At 35.1% G+C, this 17,801-nt stretch overlaps 2 protein-coding genes across 2 annotated transcripts; both read right to left on the reverse strand.

Annotated features, from left to right (window-relative positions):
* Positions 1 to 1,583: 1,583 nt before the first annotated feature.
* On the reverse strand, positions 1,584 to 4,595 carry LOC139502132 (uncharacterized). The gene is made up of 3 exons (XM_071291505.1): positions 3,633 to 4,595; positions 3,083 to 3,148; positions 1,584 to 2,069 (listed from the first exon to the last, which is right to left on the reverse strand). The coding sequence occupies exons 1-3, from the start codon at positions 4,492 to 4,494 to the stop codon at positions 1,651 to 1,653; spliced, it is 1,347 nt and encodes a 448-aa protein (XP_071147606.1). The 5' UTR covers positions 4,495 to 4,595; the 3' UTR covers positions 1,584 to 1,650.
* Positions 4,596 to 9,044: 4,449 nt separating this feature from the next.
* Positions 9,045 to 14,311, reverse strand: LOC139501857 (uncharacterized). The gene is made up of 4 exons (XM_071291081.1): positions 13,373 to 14,311; positions 12,461 to 12,631; positions 10,069 to 10,134; positions 9,045 to 9,558 (listed from the first exon to the last, which is right to left on the reverse strand). The coding sequence occupies exons 1-4, from the start codon at positions 14,247 to 14,249 to the stop codon at positions 9,257 to 9,259; spliced, it is 1,416 nt and encodes a 471-aa protein (XP_071147182.1). The 5' UTR covers positions 14,250 to 14,311; the 3' UTR covers positions 9,045 to 9,256.
* Between the last annotated feature and the right edge of the window lie 3,490 nt (positions 14,312 to 17,801).

A 17,801-nucleotide genomic window follows, 5' to 3' on the forward strand; every position in this document is an offset into this window, starting at 1 on the left:
TACGAAGGCAGTTCCAACGATATGATCGCTAATGATACAATTATGCACCATAGACCAAAATGACGAAGGCAGTATCAACGATATGATCGGTGATGAGACAGGAATCCACCACAGACCAAAATGACGAAGGCAGTACCAACGATATGATCGCCTATGAGACAATTATCCACCACAGACCAAAATGACGAAAGCAGTATCAACGATATGATCGCTAATGAGACAATTATCCATCACAGACCAAAATAACAAAGGCAGTATCAACGATATGATCGCTAATGAGACAGTTATCCACTACAGACCATAGTAACGAAGGCAGTATAAACGATATGATCGCTAATGAGACAATTATAAACCACAGACCATAATTACGAAGGCAGTTCCAACGATATGATCGCTAATGATACAATTATCCACCACAGACTATAATTACGAAGGCAGTATCAACGATATGATCGCTAATGAGACAACTATCAACCACAGACCATAATTACGAAGGCAGTATCAACGATATGATCGCTAATGAGACAATTATCCAACACAGACCAAAATGAAGAAGGCAGTATCAACGATATGATCGCTTATGAGACAATTATCCACCACAGACCAAAATGACGAAGGTAGTATCAACGATATGATCGGTAATAAGACAGGTATCCACCACAGACCAAAATAACGAAGGAAGTATCAACGATATGATCGCTTATGGGACAATTATCCAGCACAGACCAAAATGACGAAGGCAGTATCAACGATATGATCGGTAATAAGACAGGTATCCACCACAGACCAAAATGACGAAGGCAGTATCAACGATATGATCGCTTATGGGACAATTATTCAGCACAGACCAAAATAACGAAGGCAGTATCAACGATATGATCGCCAATGAGACAATTATCAACCACAGACCATAATTAGGAAGGCAGTTCCAACGATATGATCGCTAATGATACAAATATCCAACACAGACCAAAATGACGAAGGCAGTATCAACGATATAATCGCTAATGATACAATTATCCACCACAGACTATAATTACGAAGGCATTATCAACGATATGATCGCTAATGAGACAATTATCCACCACAGACCATAATTACGAAGGCAGTATCAACGATATGATCGCTAATGAGACAAATATCCAACACAGACCAAAATGATGAAGACAGTATCAACGATATGATCGCTAATGAGACAATTATCCACCACAGACCAAAATGATGAAGACAGTATCAACGATATAATCGCTAATGATACAATTATCCACCACAGACTATAATTACGAAGGCAGTATCAACGATATGATCGCTAATGAGACAATTATTCACCACAGACCAAAATGACGTGGATGTTATCAACTATAAGATTGCCTGAGACAATCATTCATCTATAGCTCATTAGCATAGCTTAAGTATACGACATACATTGAGGATGTTTCTGGCTAAATGTACCTGTGTCATTTACTAGCTCTCATTATACCCCTGTCACTTTTATCTTATTCATATGGTGATTTTAGAACACGTATGTTTAGCGAACATGGTTTATATGTATTAACTAATATATATACAACAAATGCTTCATAGTGCTTTATGTCAAGCTTTAATTTTCAAAGACTATCCTTATTTAGCAGTTTAATTTTAAAGACAGAGCTAAAAATCAAAATTATGGATGGACGGATCCGACCTAGGTGATCTTAGGATATTCTGTGATACCCTTCGTTCTGAGCGATCAGATGGTTCGCGTGCTCGTCTGTCATCGTTTCGATCAGAGGGTTCGCGTGTTCGTCTGTCTTGTCGTCGTTCTGATTGATTCTCATCGCGTCTCCTATTTGGATCCCTGCCAGATTTTCTTTTTGAACTATCATCATCGATCTTATTCCAAGTAGAACCACTTAACTTCCGGCCTTGTCTTGGTTCTTCATTTTTTTCAAGTAGCCCGGCAGCTTTCGCTTTCCGATATGAATGGACAGTCAAACCAAATGCTACACATGATAGAATACAAACAATGAGAGTGAAGCCATAGGTCAGCATATGTACCAGCGTCATACAACTCTCGCCCATCGCTATACCTGAAGATACAACAGTAGGATTTGTAAAACAACATTGGTTTATGTAGCGGTACAAAATGTACGAAATTAAATAACATGATTGTGTTTTGAGCTTTCAATTAGTTTTTATCAAAACAGAAAGATTTTGATAGCGACTTTATCAGATGACAGGGTGTTTTCTAGTTATATTAAAATCAAATATGTGAACCGCTTGTCTTGAAGATGAACTATCCTCAAATCACAGCTATGTTCAGAATGAAAGGATATACACAAATAGTAATTGCCAATTCTTACGTTCACTGGAATTCAATTAAAAATATTCTCCTTTTAAAGTTGAATACAGCATTCCTGGGTTATCTATCTTTGGTTTTCTGTTTTTCCTAACCTTCCCCATACCTGGTTTGGTTAACTAAATTTAATTACGTAGTTAAGTTACGGGTGGATATAATCATGCCACGTCCTCTTACTTTATGCAGCGGTGTAGCAGCACAGCATTAGAACAAACCGTTAAAATCAAACTAATTTGTACAGCATTAGAACAAACCGTACAAATCAAACTAATTTGTACAGCATTAGAACAAACCGTACAAATCAAACTAATTTGTACAGCATTAGAACAAACCGTACAAATCAAACTAATATACTTTCTATTTGTTTTTCATCAAAATGATATTCTATTGAAAACAATTCTTCAAAAATATGAAAATCAAACTTACTTCACACAATAGTTATTATATAATTCACAATTTGTGACCTTCTGATAATAGTGCAAAATTTACTGAGGTGAACTTTTTTTCTTCAAATATGGTGCTAGAGGTCGTCTAAAGTTGCAGTGAGGTGAGTGTTGGTTTTTTTTTTGCTGTGCAAGTACTGATTTAGTGTCATAGAGGGATACCCCAAGTCCTTTGTTTTTCTATTATAGTTTTTTTCGCATTGTCTGTACTTATATTAAAATTAATTAACATTTTTAAAACATGCTCTATTACAAACGTAGTTTCCGGTATCATGGCATGAAGAACAAATAATATATTTACCGATCTGACCGTCGCACACAATATACTCGACACACGTGCTCTGGTAGTATGTTGTAGCTCTCTTGTCTGAAATAGAAAAATGATCGATGAAAAACCATTAATAGCCGATTTTAATTATTTCACTACTGCGTCACAAATATCATATGTAGACCAAAAAAAAACGAATTCTACGGTGACCTCTAACTTCTATATCATTTGTTGTCTGATGGAGAGTTGTCTCATTGGCAATTATACTACATCTTCCAATTTTTATATGAATATTTGAAAGAGGGGATTCGCATTTCACATGATATACGATAGTTCCAGATTGGTTTTACCAAATGGACAGAAGTTTGCTACCGACGATCGCAATCCTATTGGGATGAGGTTCTGGTTGATGGTTAGTTTCTTGTGGCATACTTCTTCTATAACTTCAGACAAACAATGATACCAGTTTATCATGACGTTATGCCGTGGCTCTTTTTAAAATTACTAAATTAATATAAAAAAAAAAACATTCTCTTTTTGATATGTATATACATGAAAATAGAAGAATAAAATGAGAACTTACTTAAATAATCAGCTGGGTCTTGACAAACAATATCCCCGCCAATGGTGATGTTATTTTCTTTAGAATACTCTAAGAACCAGAGATACCCACACGTACAGAACCAACTGATTCCGTACAAATCCACGTGAGACAGGGCATCTAGACCTGTAAACATATTACCCTCAAGCTTGGTCATTATGTTGTCATTTAGAGAAATATACTTCAACTTTTTCAGAGCAGAAAACATGTCAGCTTGCAGCACCATTAAATGTGCACGTTCAAGGCGCACTCGCTCCACTTCAAGCAAATTAAACAGAGCCCCGGTGGCCATTGTACTGCCTACGACTTGTGAGTTTATGATGGCGAATTCTCCGAGAGGATCACTGTATTGTGCCATCTTTTTCACATTTAGTCCTTTGAAACCATCGGGATGCATGTTAGTGATGGATCCACCGGTAATATGAAACAAATTAACATCGCCAAACCCCGAAAACACGTCCGATGGAATCGATAGTAATCCACAATCAATAATCTTAACCTCGTCAATAAAGGAGAAATCAGTGAACGCAGCGCTGTCAAGGATTATATCAGAGTTAGCATAGCATATCATATAAAGACTTGGAACATATTTTGAATCGAAGTTTCCCGTGTTGATACTCGTGAATCCAGAAAACGTGTTTGCTGCTATTGTTCCAGATAGTTCTTCCAAAACTATCCGCTGTGGTTCTACGCTGTCAAAGTCAGCGTAAGCCAAAGGCAGAGACCAACTTCTTGCACTACAAGTGTAGAGAATTTGAGATGAATCGTAAGTACAGCCAACAGGAAGTGCAGACAACGGTGTCAGCGCACAGAAACATAAACACGCCACTATTGTGGAATACATGTTTTGTCCTTTTCACTTCCTGATAGTTTTATAACAGATCCACATTTTATCATTCCATTGTGGGGTAAATACTGTGTATGAAGAATTCCTCCATTGATTTGGTTTAGTGTAATGATTTGGATTACCCGTTTATCCGATTACCATTTTAACCTACTATTTAATCATTTGAACATGCTTAGATTAAATGGTAATACACAATATTATTCTGGTAAATTGCTGTAACAACTTGTTTAAACTAGTGGGCGTCTTTCTATTTTCCTAGTTTGTAAAAAAAAAACCGAGTTGAACAAACTATGATCGCCCATTATAGACAGTTGACCATTAATCTTTATAGCAAACAAAATCCTCAGATAAAGATAGAGGACTTTTTTACCAATTAAAAGAACCAAATAGTAAAACTAAACAAATCTAAATTTCGGGTAATTACCATAACCTAAAAGTTGAAATAGGAAGTTGTAAGGACAACCATAGCATATCAAGCAATCTTTAGAGTTGCAACAACGATTTGTATATAAGATTATGAAAGTGTGGTTTGATCGCAAATGACATAGAAGTTAACAACTTACTACAAGCCTCCAACAATGAGCAAAACCAATGCCGTATAGTCAGCTGTAAAAGGCCCGAAAATGTCAAATGTAATTATCTCAACTGAGGAAGCTAACGGTCCTGTTTATATACAAATTTGACTGCTCCATAGGCTTACATGCAAAACAGCTGATCTTTGAAAATTAAAAAATTAAAAATGCTACATAGAAAATTTGTTTCATGTTCATATCATGTATGTACTAATGTGAAATTGTGATTTAATCGAAAAAAAGAGGGTCATGCCATGAAGAATAAAAAGATACGTAATCCTGAAGTCAAAACATTTTTTTTCTACTTTCTGTTTGCTACTTTTACTAGGCCGCACCACTTCCAGTAAACATGATATCCTTTCACTTTCCTGGATTGATATCCTCCAAAAGATGCAAGATTTTTTTAAAGTCTATATATATGTTTCAATTCAGCATAAACCTATATTCAAACAGAAAAAATTGAGTTCAGAAAAAAAATCAGAAAAAAATGCACTATTTTGTTTCCCTCCATGTTGTAATACAAGACTGGTACCAACAGTGTGCAAAAATCAAATACATCTATGATACACAGCAACAAACGACAACCACTGAATAACAGGCTCGGCGGGGTTAAATAAGTTTTAAGGCACCAATCCTCCATATACTGGGACAGTGGTGTATAATAGTAAAACATAAGAACAAACTATACAAATCAGTTGAAAAGGACTCAACCGCAAATAGAAAGCAGGAGGACATCAAACAAAACCACAAACCGGACGTGGCAGGGTATATTTACATCCTCACAACAAATAGGACACTAAGAAAATATCAGAAATTATTGCGGTTACTGACAGCTAGTTCAAAGTCAATACAAATTATAAAGAAGCATGAATCTATGAATTAAATATCAATCCGTAAACTTCCGATCGTTTTAGTGTAAAGACGTCATTGTTGAAGTCCGTACTGAGATCTATACTTAATTTCTGTGTCATTTGGTCTCTTGTGGTGAGCTTTACTATTTGACATCATATCACATCTTCCTATTTTTATATCAAAAAGTCAGAAAAACATGACCTTGTGCAATGCCAAGAAACAGGCATATTCCATGGCCATCAAATGTTGCATTGGCATAACTATGTTCTTTGTGATACATGTATGTTTAAACTTATAATTATTGACTTGTGTTAATACTGAGTTATACTTTGGGACTTTGCTTGAACCATTAAGGTGTAATTTGCGAATAGAATTATTATTGATCTAATATTAAATTAAAGTACTTATTTTATCCTATTTTTTTTGGTTTAACAGAGTAGATCGCCAACTACCATACCACTTTAGTGATCGTCAAACAAATTTGACCAAGTTTTCTGCAACTAAACACCTTACTGTTGGAGCACTGATTTATTGCATATAGCTTAGTCTTTCTTCTTGTTTCCATTTTCTGCTTATATTTCAATATCATCTTATTATCTACAGGACAGTCGTTTTTTTTGTTGTAGCGAAAGCGCCAACACTTCTGTACAGTTTGAAAACTAAATAGTAGTATAATGAAGTTCGATTCACTAAAAAGTTTTCTAAATGTTCAGTTGAATAAAACTTACGCAACTGACCTTGAAGCGATATCATAAAAACGGGTCCTTTTCTTTCGGGTGACGTACGTAGAATCCCGGTCGTGAGGTGGTCTATATACGTTATATATCATTTTAATTTGAATTCGGACAGGGGTAAAGCTCATAATCGTTATGTGTATAATATGTGGTTTAAAACATCGATAATACAAGCGAACTGATTTTACAAATGAATCCTCTTTGAACGACAAAATTGGAAACCATGAAATCATCCTATGTTAAAGCATATTGTGGCCATCTGTTTGCAGCGCTTTTTTATCATGTTTATTTATTTAAATATTGATAAATAGAAATTATATCAGTTTGTGGATAAATTTTTTCAAAGTGGAAATGTTGACAAAATTTTATAGTGACGCTAACCTATATAGTATTTCGGATCGCCAAAATGATAAAAAAGAATATTTTATTGATATTTTGTTAACAAGTTTCAAATCTATATTTAATTTGATGGTTGTTGCAACATGTATGTTTTAGAGAAGCCGAAATCATCTACCACGGTGACCATAATTGAGAGAGGGCATAGATATTTCAAGAACCAATAAATATGACATGATCTTGGGGCATTATTATCAAATGTTTTGTTTAAATGTGGCTCAATATTTTAAAACAGACATAGTAATCACATACATGTACATGTATATATAAGACATGCTAAAACAAAATCATAAACAAGTGAATCGACTAGCCGATATTAGAATCGTATTAGTTCTTAAAAACAATTTCTCAGACTGTTTCATTCTTCTTAATTTTATGTCATATTGATTTTCCAGTAATTGTGGCACCTGTGCATTTAGCGGCCATATTGATGAATCTACTGCATAACTTGCCTATTTACATTGTCGGTGTGTGTGTTCGACCCCCGCACGTGACAGGAGCGTTCGACTCGAATCTTAATTGACAAGAGAACAGGTTATACTGCCAAAGGTCGTTGGTTATCGCCGAGCACTCCACATTTACCATCACGTTTTAGCTAAGTGGTGGCGTTAATACAAACAATTAATCACTCGGTCAGTGCATTAAGGATGTACTTATGTGAGGTTTTGGAATAAGTGCCAAATGTTCGGACTCCTCAGTGTTTTTCCATACGATACAATGTAAAATATGTTGCCCCATAACACCTTGTTTTATCTTTCAACATAAGATTTAATATCTCATTAAAGGTCATTTACCAAAATTTAAGCAGATTCTTGATGTTCTTTCTTTTGATTTGACACCCACATAATACCAATGCAAATATAAGGTAAAAGACCGAGTCCGCCATATTTTATAAATTAAATATCTTGAAAAGGAGCTCAATGACCTATCAATATTTTTAGCTGATTTTGATCCTTAACTAATACTCTTCCAGTTTAAAGTATCAACTTTGAGTTCTTAATTTATTTAATTTTACCTTAGATCACCTAAGTACATCCCTAAACTGATGTTTATTTGAAGACGGGGATCGCAAAAAGCGTCTTTATACTGTTATCAAAAGATTAAAGAAAACAAATGTTTTGAAATTGCCATTTTGTTACTGAGGAAAAAAGTTAACAAATTACTTATAAATATTAACGACTGCAGGTGATCGACATGGCTTTCACGTAAAACTTAATTAAAGCTGCAAAACATTTCACTAGTAAACTTGTTAAAACCTAATACATTGCACTTTCCTTGTCCTAAGAGAAGTAACAACACTTGAATTCCAAACAGAATATAATTACAAACAAGAATGTGTTCATAGTACACGGATGCCCCACTCGCACTATAATTTCCCATGTTCAGTGGACCATGAAATTGGGGTAAAAACTATAATTTTGCATTAAAATTACAAAGATCATATCATGGGGAACATGTATACTAAGTGTCAAGTGGATTGGACTTTAACTTCATCAAAAACTACCTTGACCAAAAACATTAACCTGAAGTGGGACGAACGGACGCACAGACGAACGAACGGACGCACAGACGAACGAACGGACGCACAGACGAACGAACGGACGCACAGACGAACGAACGGAGGCACAGACCAGAAAACATACATGTAATGCCCCTCTACTATCGTAGGTGGGGCATAAAACATCTTGAATTAAAAACTGCAACAAATGGCAACGAACAAATACAAATAACATATACACATAGCTATATAGACTGAGGTAGTTTCGAGAGTACTAAAATGTCGTTGATTGAAGAAAATATTTGTGATTTTCATGATCGTGAGAATTTGAATTCAAGGTTTTGACAAAATCTGCATAAAGTCAATAAGAAAACAGTATTCTATTGAACTTTGATATTTCGCTTTTATCCAAACCCAAACCATGCAAATTAATACGCAACGAATGGATCAACCTTATATTGTTCTGTATTTTTATTTGAATATTTATACTCAATATACATTAAACAATATGCTTTATTTTAAAAACACTCCGTCTCATTTACATGTGAAACAAGAGGTAAATACATACAAAATACAATCACATACAATACAAGAAATAAGTAAAACAACTTAGAAATGATATATATTACAAATTACTTTACTTTATATTAAAATATTTTCGTTAACTTTGAAACGAATACTTTATAGCTGTACATGCACTTCGTTGATTAAGCTTCTGTATCTATGGAATCCATGTTACTGATAGTAGCTCCTGTTTGTTTCCTAGGCAATGGACCAGCTTGTAACTCTTCTAAAGACGGCGGCTCTCGTTGATTGCTCGCAATTCTGTTTTGGCTCGTGTTCCTGCTAGGTGATTGTTCAGGTTTGTTTGGTTCTATGGTGTCACTGACTTGCCGCTTAGTGTGGATAATAAGACCAAGAGCTGCACATGAGATGACCAGTGTGATTAACAAGAGGATGTAGTTGATCAGCTCGAACATACTCACACACGTACTACCAATAGCAATACCTAGTATTACAAAAAGAAAATATTTGTGAGTGGTTTTAGAAAATAATTTATTACAAGTACCGACAAGTAATGACATAGTTCAACGTTATTTGATATAATAATACAAGCATTGATTCAGACTGGAGCGCACCTGACGCCTTCCACCTAAAAGAGTTCAGCAAATGTAACTGGAAGGTAAATTGTCTGCGATATTCTTGTTAAAATATAGATCTCTACGAGACCCAACCCAATCAATCAAAATCAAATCGTGGATTAGTTTATCACCAACATTATCATCATGTCCAATCTTTTTTACCTTTATTAAGAGACTGATATTTTTTTAATCTTTCATCATGTTTTTCTTGCTTAGTAGTTGAAATAGTTCTTTGCTTGCTTTTAGTCTTGCAAGTAATATTTTAGAATATAGACACTACTTGACCTTGTTGTGTTATTTTGTTGTTGGGTTTTTGTACTATGGGTATATACCTAAAATCTGCTTTTATTAAAATTCATAGAACCCAAAGAGTTTACCTGTTATTTTACCACACACCCCATCTGTCACACAAGTGTCCAAATTGTACTTTGTGGCACGTTTATCTGAAAGAGACAAGTAGCGATGACATATTTTACCAACAGTGGCAATGTACGTACATGCACTATAGGATTAAACACATTTTTTCTAGAGGTTATTGATGTGTAAACCGGGGCGGTTAACTCACAAACTGAATAAAAGTCCGAAGGACTTTTATGTCAAGTTTGTGAGTTAGAGACCCGGTTTACACATCAATAACCTCTAGAAAAAATGTGTTTAATCCTTATAATTCTTCAGCCAAACATACGCGAATATTAATTTACATCATTGCTTTGATGGCTACTATATGTACCATCAGATGCACAATGTCATGTCGTAACTAAGGAGTACGCCGCCATCTTGACTTTCTATAAAAACTTAAATGTTCGATAAATGCAACAGAATCTAAAATGAACTAGCACCTACCTCAAAAACTTCATTTTAATTAGATACTATCCGAATTTGAAGCGTACAAGTAACGAAATAATCTTTCGTCTGAAAGTTTTCAATCGTATGACGTCGTGTCTTGCCATGACGTACATTCGCCAAATCATTCGTGAAATTTCCCTGAATTTTATTTAAATTTTATTTTTATACATTTTCGAAGCTTTAGTGCATTTATTTTATTTCTTTTTTTGGGGTTATATATGCATTAGAATAGAAACAACTGTCATGCAATTGTTTTATAATCTCAACTTGCTGAAAATCCCAGTATCCCTGCAAGAATGTGTATCGCGCATGAATAGACTACAAAAGTAGTTTCGGAAACATGGTTTATCGAAGTGTAAACCAAGAGAAAAATTCTTCTTGACCAATCCAATTCAAGTATTTATAGATATGCAAATGATATAAGAATTATAATACCGTATTACTGCGTCAAGTGGGCACCGTGTGCTGACCATAATGTATTATCAGATTGATAATGTGTATCTATATCATATGCATTAAGGTAAATTATTTCTTTGTTGAATATAGATTATTTTTTTCTCTAATGTGTGCTTAAAAGCAAATGTATGGTTTAACACATACTTAGCCGTACAATACAATAAAGTACCAGAACAACTTTGAAAACATACTTGCGTTCACCTGTTGGTGACCTTCTGCTGTTGGTTTTTTTTCTATGGTCGGGTTGTTGTCTCTTTGGTACATTCCCCATTTCCATTCTCAATTTTATTACGTAAACAACAGGGGTGCTTCATACAATGTCACGTACATTCGTAATCAACAGGAGTGCTACATACAATGACACTTACGTTTGTAATCAATAGGAGTGCTATAGACAATGTCACTTACGTTTGTAATCAACAGGAGTGCTACAGACAATGTCTCTTACGTTCGTAATCAACAGGAGTGCTACAGACAATGTCTCTTACGTTCGTAATCAACAGGAGTGCTACAGACAGTGTCACTTACGTTCGTAATTAACAGGAGTGTTACATACAATGTCATTTGCGTTCGTAATCAACAGGATTTTTACAGATAATGTCACTTACGTTCGTTATAACGTGGTGTGCTACATACAATGTCACTTACGTTCGTAATAACGTGGAGTGCTACATACAATGTCACTTACGTTCGTCATCAACAGGAGTGTTACAGATAATGTCACTAACGTTCGTAATCGACAGGAGTGCTACATACAATGTCACTTACATTCGTAATTAACAGGAGTGCTACAGACAACTTCACTTACGTTCGTAATCAACAGGAGTCCTATAGACAATGTAACTTACGTTCTTAATCAACAGGAGTCCTATAGACAATGTCACTTACGTTCGTAATCAACAGTAGTACTATAGACCATGTCACTTACGTTCGTAATCAATAGGAGTGCCACGCACATTGTCTCTTACTATCCTAATCAACTGAAGTGCTTCAGAAAATGTCACTTACGTTCGTAATCAATAGGAGTCCTATAGACAATGTAACTTACGTTCGTAATCAACAGGAGTCCTATAGACAATGTAACTTACGTTCTTAATCAACAGGAATCCTATAGACAATGTAACTTACGTTCGTAATCAACAGGAGTCCTATAGACAATGTAACTTACGTTCTTAATCAACAGGAGTCCTATAGACAATGTCACTTACGTTCGTAATCAACAGGAGCGTTCGTAATCAACAGGAGTCTTATAGACAATGTAACGTACGTTCGTAATCAACAGGAGTCCTATAGACAATGTCACTTACGTTTGTAATCAACAGGAGTCCTATAGACAATGTCACTTACGTTTGCAATCAACAGGAGTCCTATAGACAATGTAACTTACGTTTGCAATCAACAGGAGTCCTATAGACAATGTCACTTACGTTCATAATCAATAGGCGTGCTATTGACAATGTCACTTACGTTCATAATCAACAGGCGTGCTACAGACTATGTCGCCATTCATAGTGATATTGTTCTCTGACAAATAGTCCAAGAACCAGAGGTTTTCGCAGGAACAGTCCCAGCTGATGCCATACATATCTACTGAGGCAAGGCCAAAGACATTGGCAAACATGTTGTTTGGGATGGAGTGTTACAGATAATGTCACTTACGTTCGTTATAACGTGGTGTGCTACATACAATGTCACTTACGTTCGTAATAACGTGGAGTGCTACATACCATGTCACTTACGTTCGTAATCAACAGGAGTGTTACAGATAATGTCACTAACGTTCGTAATCAACAGGAGTGCTACATACAATGTCACTTACATTCGTAATCAACAGGAGTGCTACAGACAATTTCACTTACGTTCGTAATCAACAGGAGTCCTATAGACAATGTAACTTACGTTCTTAATCAACAGGAGTCCTATAGACAATGTCACTTACGTTCGTAATCAACAGTAGTACTATAGACCATGTCACTTACGTTCGTAATCAATAGGAGTGCCACGCACATTGTCTCTTACTATCCTAATCAACTGAAGTGCTTCAGAAAATGTCACTAACGTTCGTTATCAACAGGAGTCCTATAGACAATGTAACTTACGTTCGTAATCAACAGGAGTCCTATAGACAATGTAACTTACGTTCTTAATCAACAGGAGTCCTATAGACAATGTTACTTACGTTCATAATCAACAGGAGTCTCATAGACAATGTAACTTACGTTCGTAATCAACAGGAGTGCTATAGACAATGTCACTCACGTTTGTAATCAACAGGAGTCCTATAGACAATGTCAATTACGTTTGTAATCAACAGGAGTCCTATAGACAATGTAACTTACGTTCGTAATCAACAGGAGTGCTATAGACAATGTCACTTACGTTCATAATCAACAGGCGTGCTACAGACTATGTCGCCATTCATAGTGATATTGTTCTCTGATAAATAGTCCAAGAACCAGAGGTTGTCGCAGGAACAGTCCCAGCTGATGCCATACATATCTACTGAGGCGAGGCCAAAGACATTGGCAAACATGTTGTTCGGGATGGTTGTAAATGTGTTATAGTTCAGGGAAGCATAATTTAACTTTGATAACGCATAGAACATGTCGGATGTTACTGTTGATAGGTGAGCGTTTTCAATCAGCACTCGTTCAATATTTGGCATATTAAACAATGCTCCGAACGCCAATGCACCGGACGTCAGCTCTGAGTTAATAATTGCGAACTCTCCCTTAGGATTCGGTACTGTTGTCATTCGATTTACGTTCAGGTTTTTGAAACTATCAGCCACCATATTAGAAATGGATCCGCCTTGAATGTGGAATAGATTGACATCTCCAAAGTAAGAGAATGCTTCAACTGGAATGGATAGAATATCACAATTTAGAATTTCGACTTCTTCAACGTAACTGAAATCGGCAAACGCGTCTTTGTCCAAAATTAACTGCCCTCCGAAATAACACATGATATATAGGGCTGGCGCATAGTCTGGATCAAAAGTTGCTGTGTTAATACTACTGAATCCAGAAAATGCCGGTCCATTCGGTGCACTTGCTGAGATTTCGCCATCGACATCTTTCAGCATCAGTCTTTGCGGCTGCGCAGTTGTAAAGTCAGAAAATACAAGAGGCAAACTCCAACTTCTTGCGTTACAGGTGAATAAAATTGTCGATGCATCATATGTACAACCGGTAGGGTCCCCAGATGCTGATGACAAAACATATATAACAAACAGAACACGAAAATGAAGACCCATTGTTTTTTGTTATTAAATTATCTTACTATCTTCTGAGGCAATATTCCGCCATATTGAAAGCAATACATTAAAAATTCATTTCTTTAAAGGTTAAGGTATAAACTATACATAAATCCAATTAAAGCCGATTAGATAAATATTGGCACAGTGGTAAAAGTAAAGTAATTTTGAATAATAAGGTCAAAAGATAATATTTAATAAAATATACACCTCAATACGAGAGATTAAATAAACAATAGAATCGTGTTGTTTCAGAATTAATTCAAAATTATTGTAGTTTTTCATGTACATTAACATGATTAAGTAGATAAACTCCTTATGTCGAAAATGACCTGTTTAGATATACATCCTAGTTATGGCTAGGAGTGACCTGTTTAGATATACATCCAAGTTATGGCTAGGAGTGACCTGTTTAGAAATACATCCAAGTTATGGCTAGTAGTTGTTATTCATTGTTATTAAATCACATTAAAGTTATTTCAAAAGTATGTATGGCATTACAGTACTGAAGTTGAAAAAGTAGGGGATTTGATTAGAAGATCGTAAAATGCAGACGCTCTGAGTCTCTGTGTTCGCCAATTCGTCACATGCAATTGGCCTTATAAAGTCTTTAGTTTTCTGTGTTGTGTCATGTGTTCTGTTATTGGTCTGTTTGTCCTTTTTTTGTTAGCCATGGCGTTGTCAGTTTTTTTCCAATTTATTAGTTTGACTGTCCCTCTTTTAAAAGAAACTCTATCTCGTCTTAAAATTGCTGTCTCTGAGATAATCTAGTCTTGGTTGTTTTTATCTTATTTTTATAGTATGTCTGATGTTGGCAAAACAAGTCGTAGATTTACTCTTTTGAATGGGAGCTACGTGTAGGTTGTGTTAAGCTTACTTTCATGTGTGGCGTGGATTATGCTCATTGTTGAAGGCTGAACAATGATCTAAAGTTACATTCAATAGTCTGTTTGTCTTGTAAAGATAATTGTGACATTTGCAATCATACCAAGTGTATAAAATATTTTTAAATTTGATATAACGTTTTTTGTAGTTATCTTCAGCTCAAACTTTTTTCTCCAATGATTGATACATGTACTAAGTATTTTTTTGCAGATTGACAGAATTTGCTGTATTTCTAACTTAATAATTATCTATATTGCAAACAGTTTGTAATGAGGATGAATACAGTATCAGTAATGTCTCTCTATTGAAGAGGTTCCCCTTCATAAATCCTTTCATATTAATCAGAAAGGCTATTTAAAATAACGAGCGGAAAGAAGTTGCAACGGGATTTTAGCTAATGCCCTACAGTTGGATGTCTTATTGTGGCTAGAAAGGCTTATTTTTTTTTATATAAATAAGGCCGTTAGTTTTTCTCGTTTGAATTGTTTTACATTGTAACTTCGGGGCCTTTTATAGCTGACTATGTGGTATGGGCTTTGCTCATTGTTGAAGGCCGTACGGTGACCGATTAAAGTTGTTAATTCATGTGTCATTATGGTAACTTGTAGAGAGTTATCTTATTGGCAATCATACCACATCTACTTTTTTATATGTATATATTTTTTTCAATGTAAAACAGTTGTTGACTGTGAAAACTAAAGGATGTATGATAAACGTATAAAACACCAAAAAAAAAATCAGCAAAACAAGATGCAGAAAAGATATTGAAAAATTGATTTAAGATCACAGTTTTATTTAAGAAAATGGTTGTGTGGACTGCAAATCTCATGCTATCTAAGGACTCATTTCTAAATTTTATAGACGAGAACGTGTGTGATATTGGTGTAGAGATATACCGACAATTGTAAATAGTGTACATCGTTATACTTATTCTATTGGTGGTTGGATACTTTTAATTTATAACAGTCTACTAGTGAAAGGATATTCTTGACTTCATTCTGAAGGTGTGCTCATATTGGCAGAATGGACACAGAATACAGAATGCAGATGCCTTGAACTTGCAAAGTAGTAAAATCTGTAGACATATCTTTGAGTATTTTCTTTTTGCCCGTAAAACAACATCTTTTTTCAGTTTTTGAATGATAGCGTCATCTGCATTTAAAGTGCAAATTGCAAAAATCTTCAGCACGACATTTACCTAAAAATGTAAGAAAAATCAGTAAACCTGAGTTATTACCCCTGAAATAAAGCTTTTTCCACTAAAAGTTAAAACAGGTAAATTGCAAGAAAGATCAACAATACAAAGAGTAACGTTATTATATTACGTAACGATACTCATAATATAAAAAAAAGAAAAGATGTGGTATGATTGCCAATGAGACAACTGTCCACAAGAGACATTAACAATTATAGGTCACCGTACGGCCTTCAACAATGAGCATACCCAAATCCGCATAGTCAGCTATAAAAGGCCCCGATAAGACAATGTAAAACAATTCAAACGAGAAAACTAATGGCCTTATTTATATAAGAAAATGAACGAAAAACAAATATGTAACACATAAATAAACGAGAACCACTAAATTACCGGCTCCTGACTTGGGACAGACACATACTACATAAATAATGTGGCGGGGTTAAACATGTTAGCGGGATCCCAACCCTCCCCCTAACCTGGGACAGTGGTATAACAGTACAACATAAGAACGAACTATAAAAACCAGTTGAAAAAGGCTTAACTCATCAGATGGACACAAATACAAGTGGACGCGGCCGGGTACTTATACATCCCGACACAAAAAGACACAATGAACAGATCTGAGAGTACTCGCAGTTATCTGACAGCTATATATATATAGCTAGTTCAAAGCCACTAACAACTAATAAAAAAATCATGCATCTTAGACTTAACTATCAATCCGTACACATCCAACATCCAATGGATTTAGTGTAAAGACGCTATAAACAGCCAGACAAAAACATGACCTTGTGCAATGCCAAGTTACAGGTATCGACAGAGTGTAGATCCATGAATATGTATTTAAGGAATGACTGTAATATTTTTTCAGTCTATGAAGAAATAACATAAAAAATTTGGTGCAAACTGAATAACGCGCGTAGCGGGTTATTTAACAGTGTGAACCACATTTTTTATGTTATTTCGAATAGACAGAATAAATATTACAGTCATTTCTTATAATTTAATTCTAAATTCCATTTTAAACCGTAGAAAACCATGAAAAATCGTTGATGACGTCACGGTCACATGACTAAATTATGTCTATGGGCTCTTAACAAAATAACGTCAGCCAATCAAAAGACGCGTTACATCCAAAATTAAATTATATGTATATAACATACTAGTAATATTTAGTTAGCTTTTAATTTACTGATAACAAAATCAATATTTATACCAATAAAACAATATTCAATGATCTTATTAAAGTATTGAATGGGTAACCTTTTAGCCAAGGTAGATACAAGTATCTTGTCTTAGGGAGGGATAAATCATACTTTGTAAAGAATCACTCTGATTCAAACAAAAAATTCTCTGAAACCGATATTATCAAGATGCTTGATTTCTTGATTGACAACATATTTGTAACGTTCGGAGGACGTGTTTTTCAACAGACTGTCGGCATCCCAATGAGAACAAACTGTGCCCCT

The sequence above is a fragment of the Mytilus edulis genome, chromosome 13 (assembly GCF_963676685.1).
Source record: "Mytilus edulis chromosome 13, xbMytEdul2.2, whole genome shotgun sequence".
NCBI classification, from domain to species: domain Eukaryota; kingdom Metazoa; phylum Mollusca; class Bivalvia; order Mytilida; family Mytilidae; genus Mytilus; species Mytilus edulis.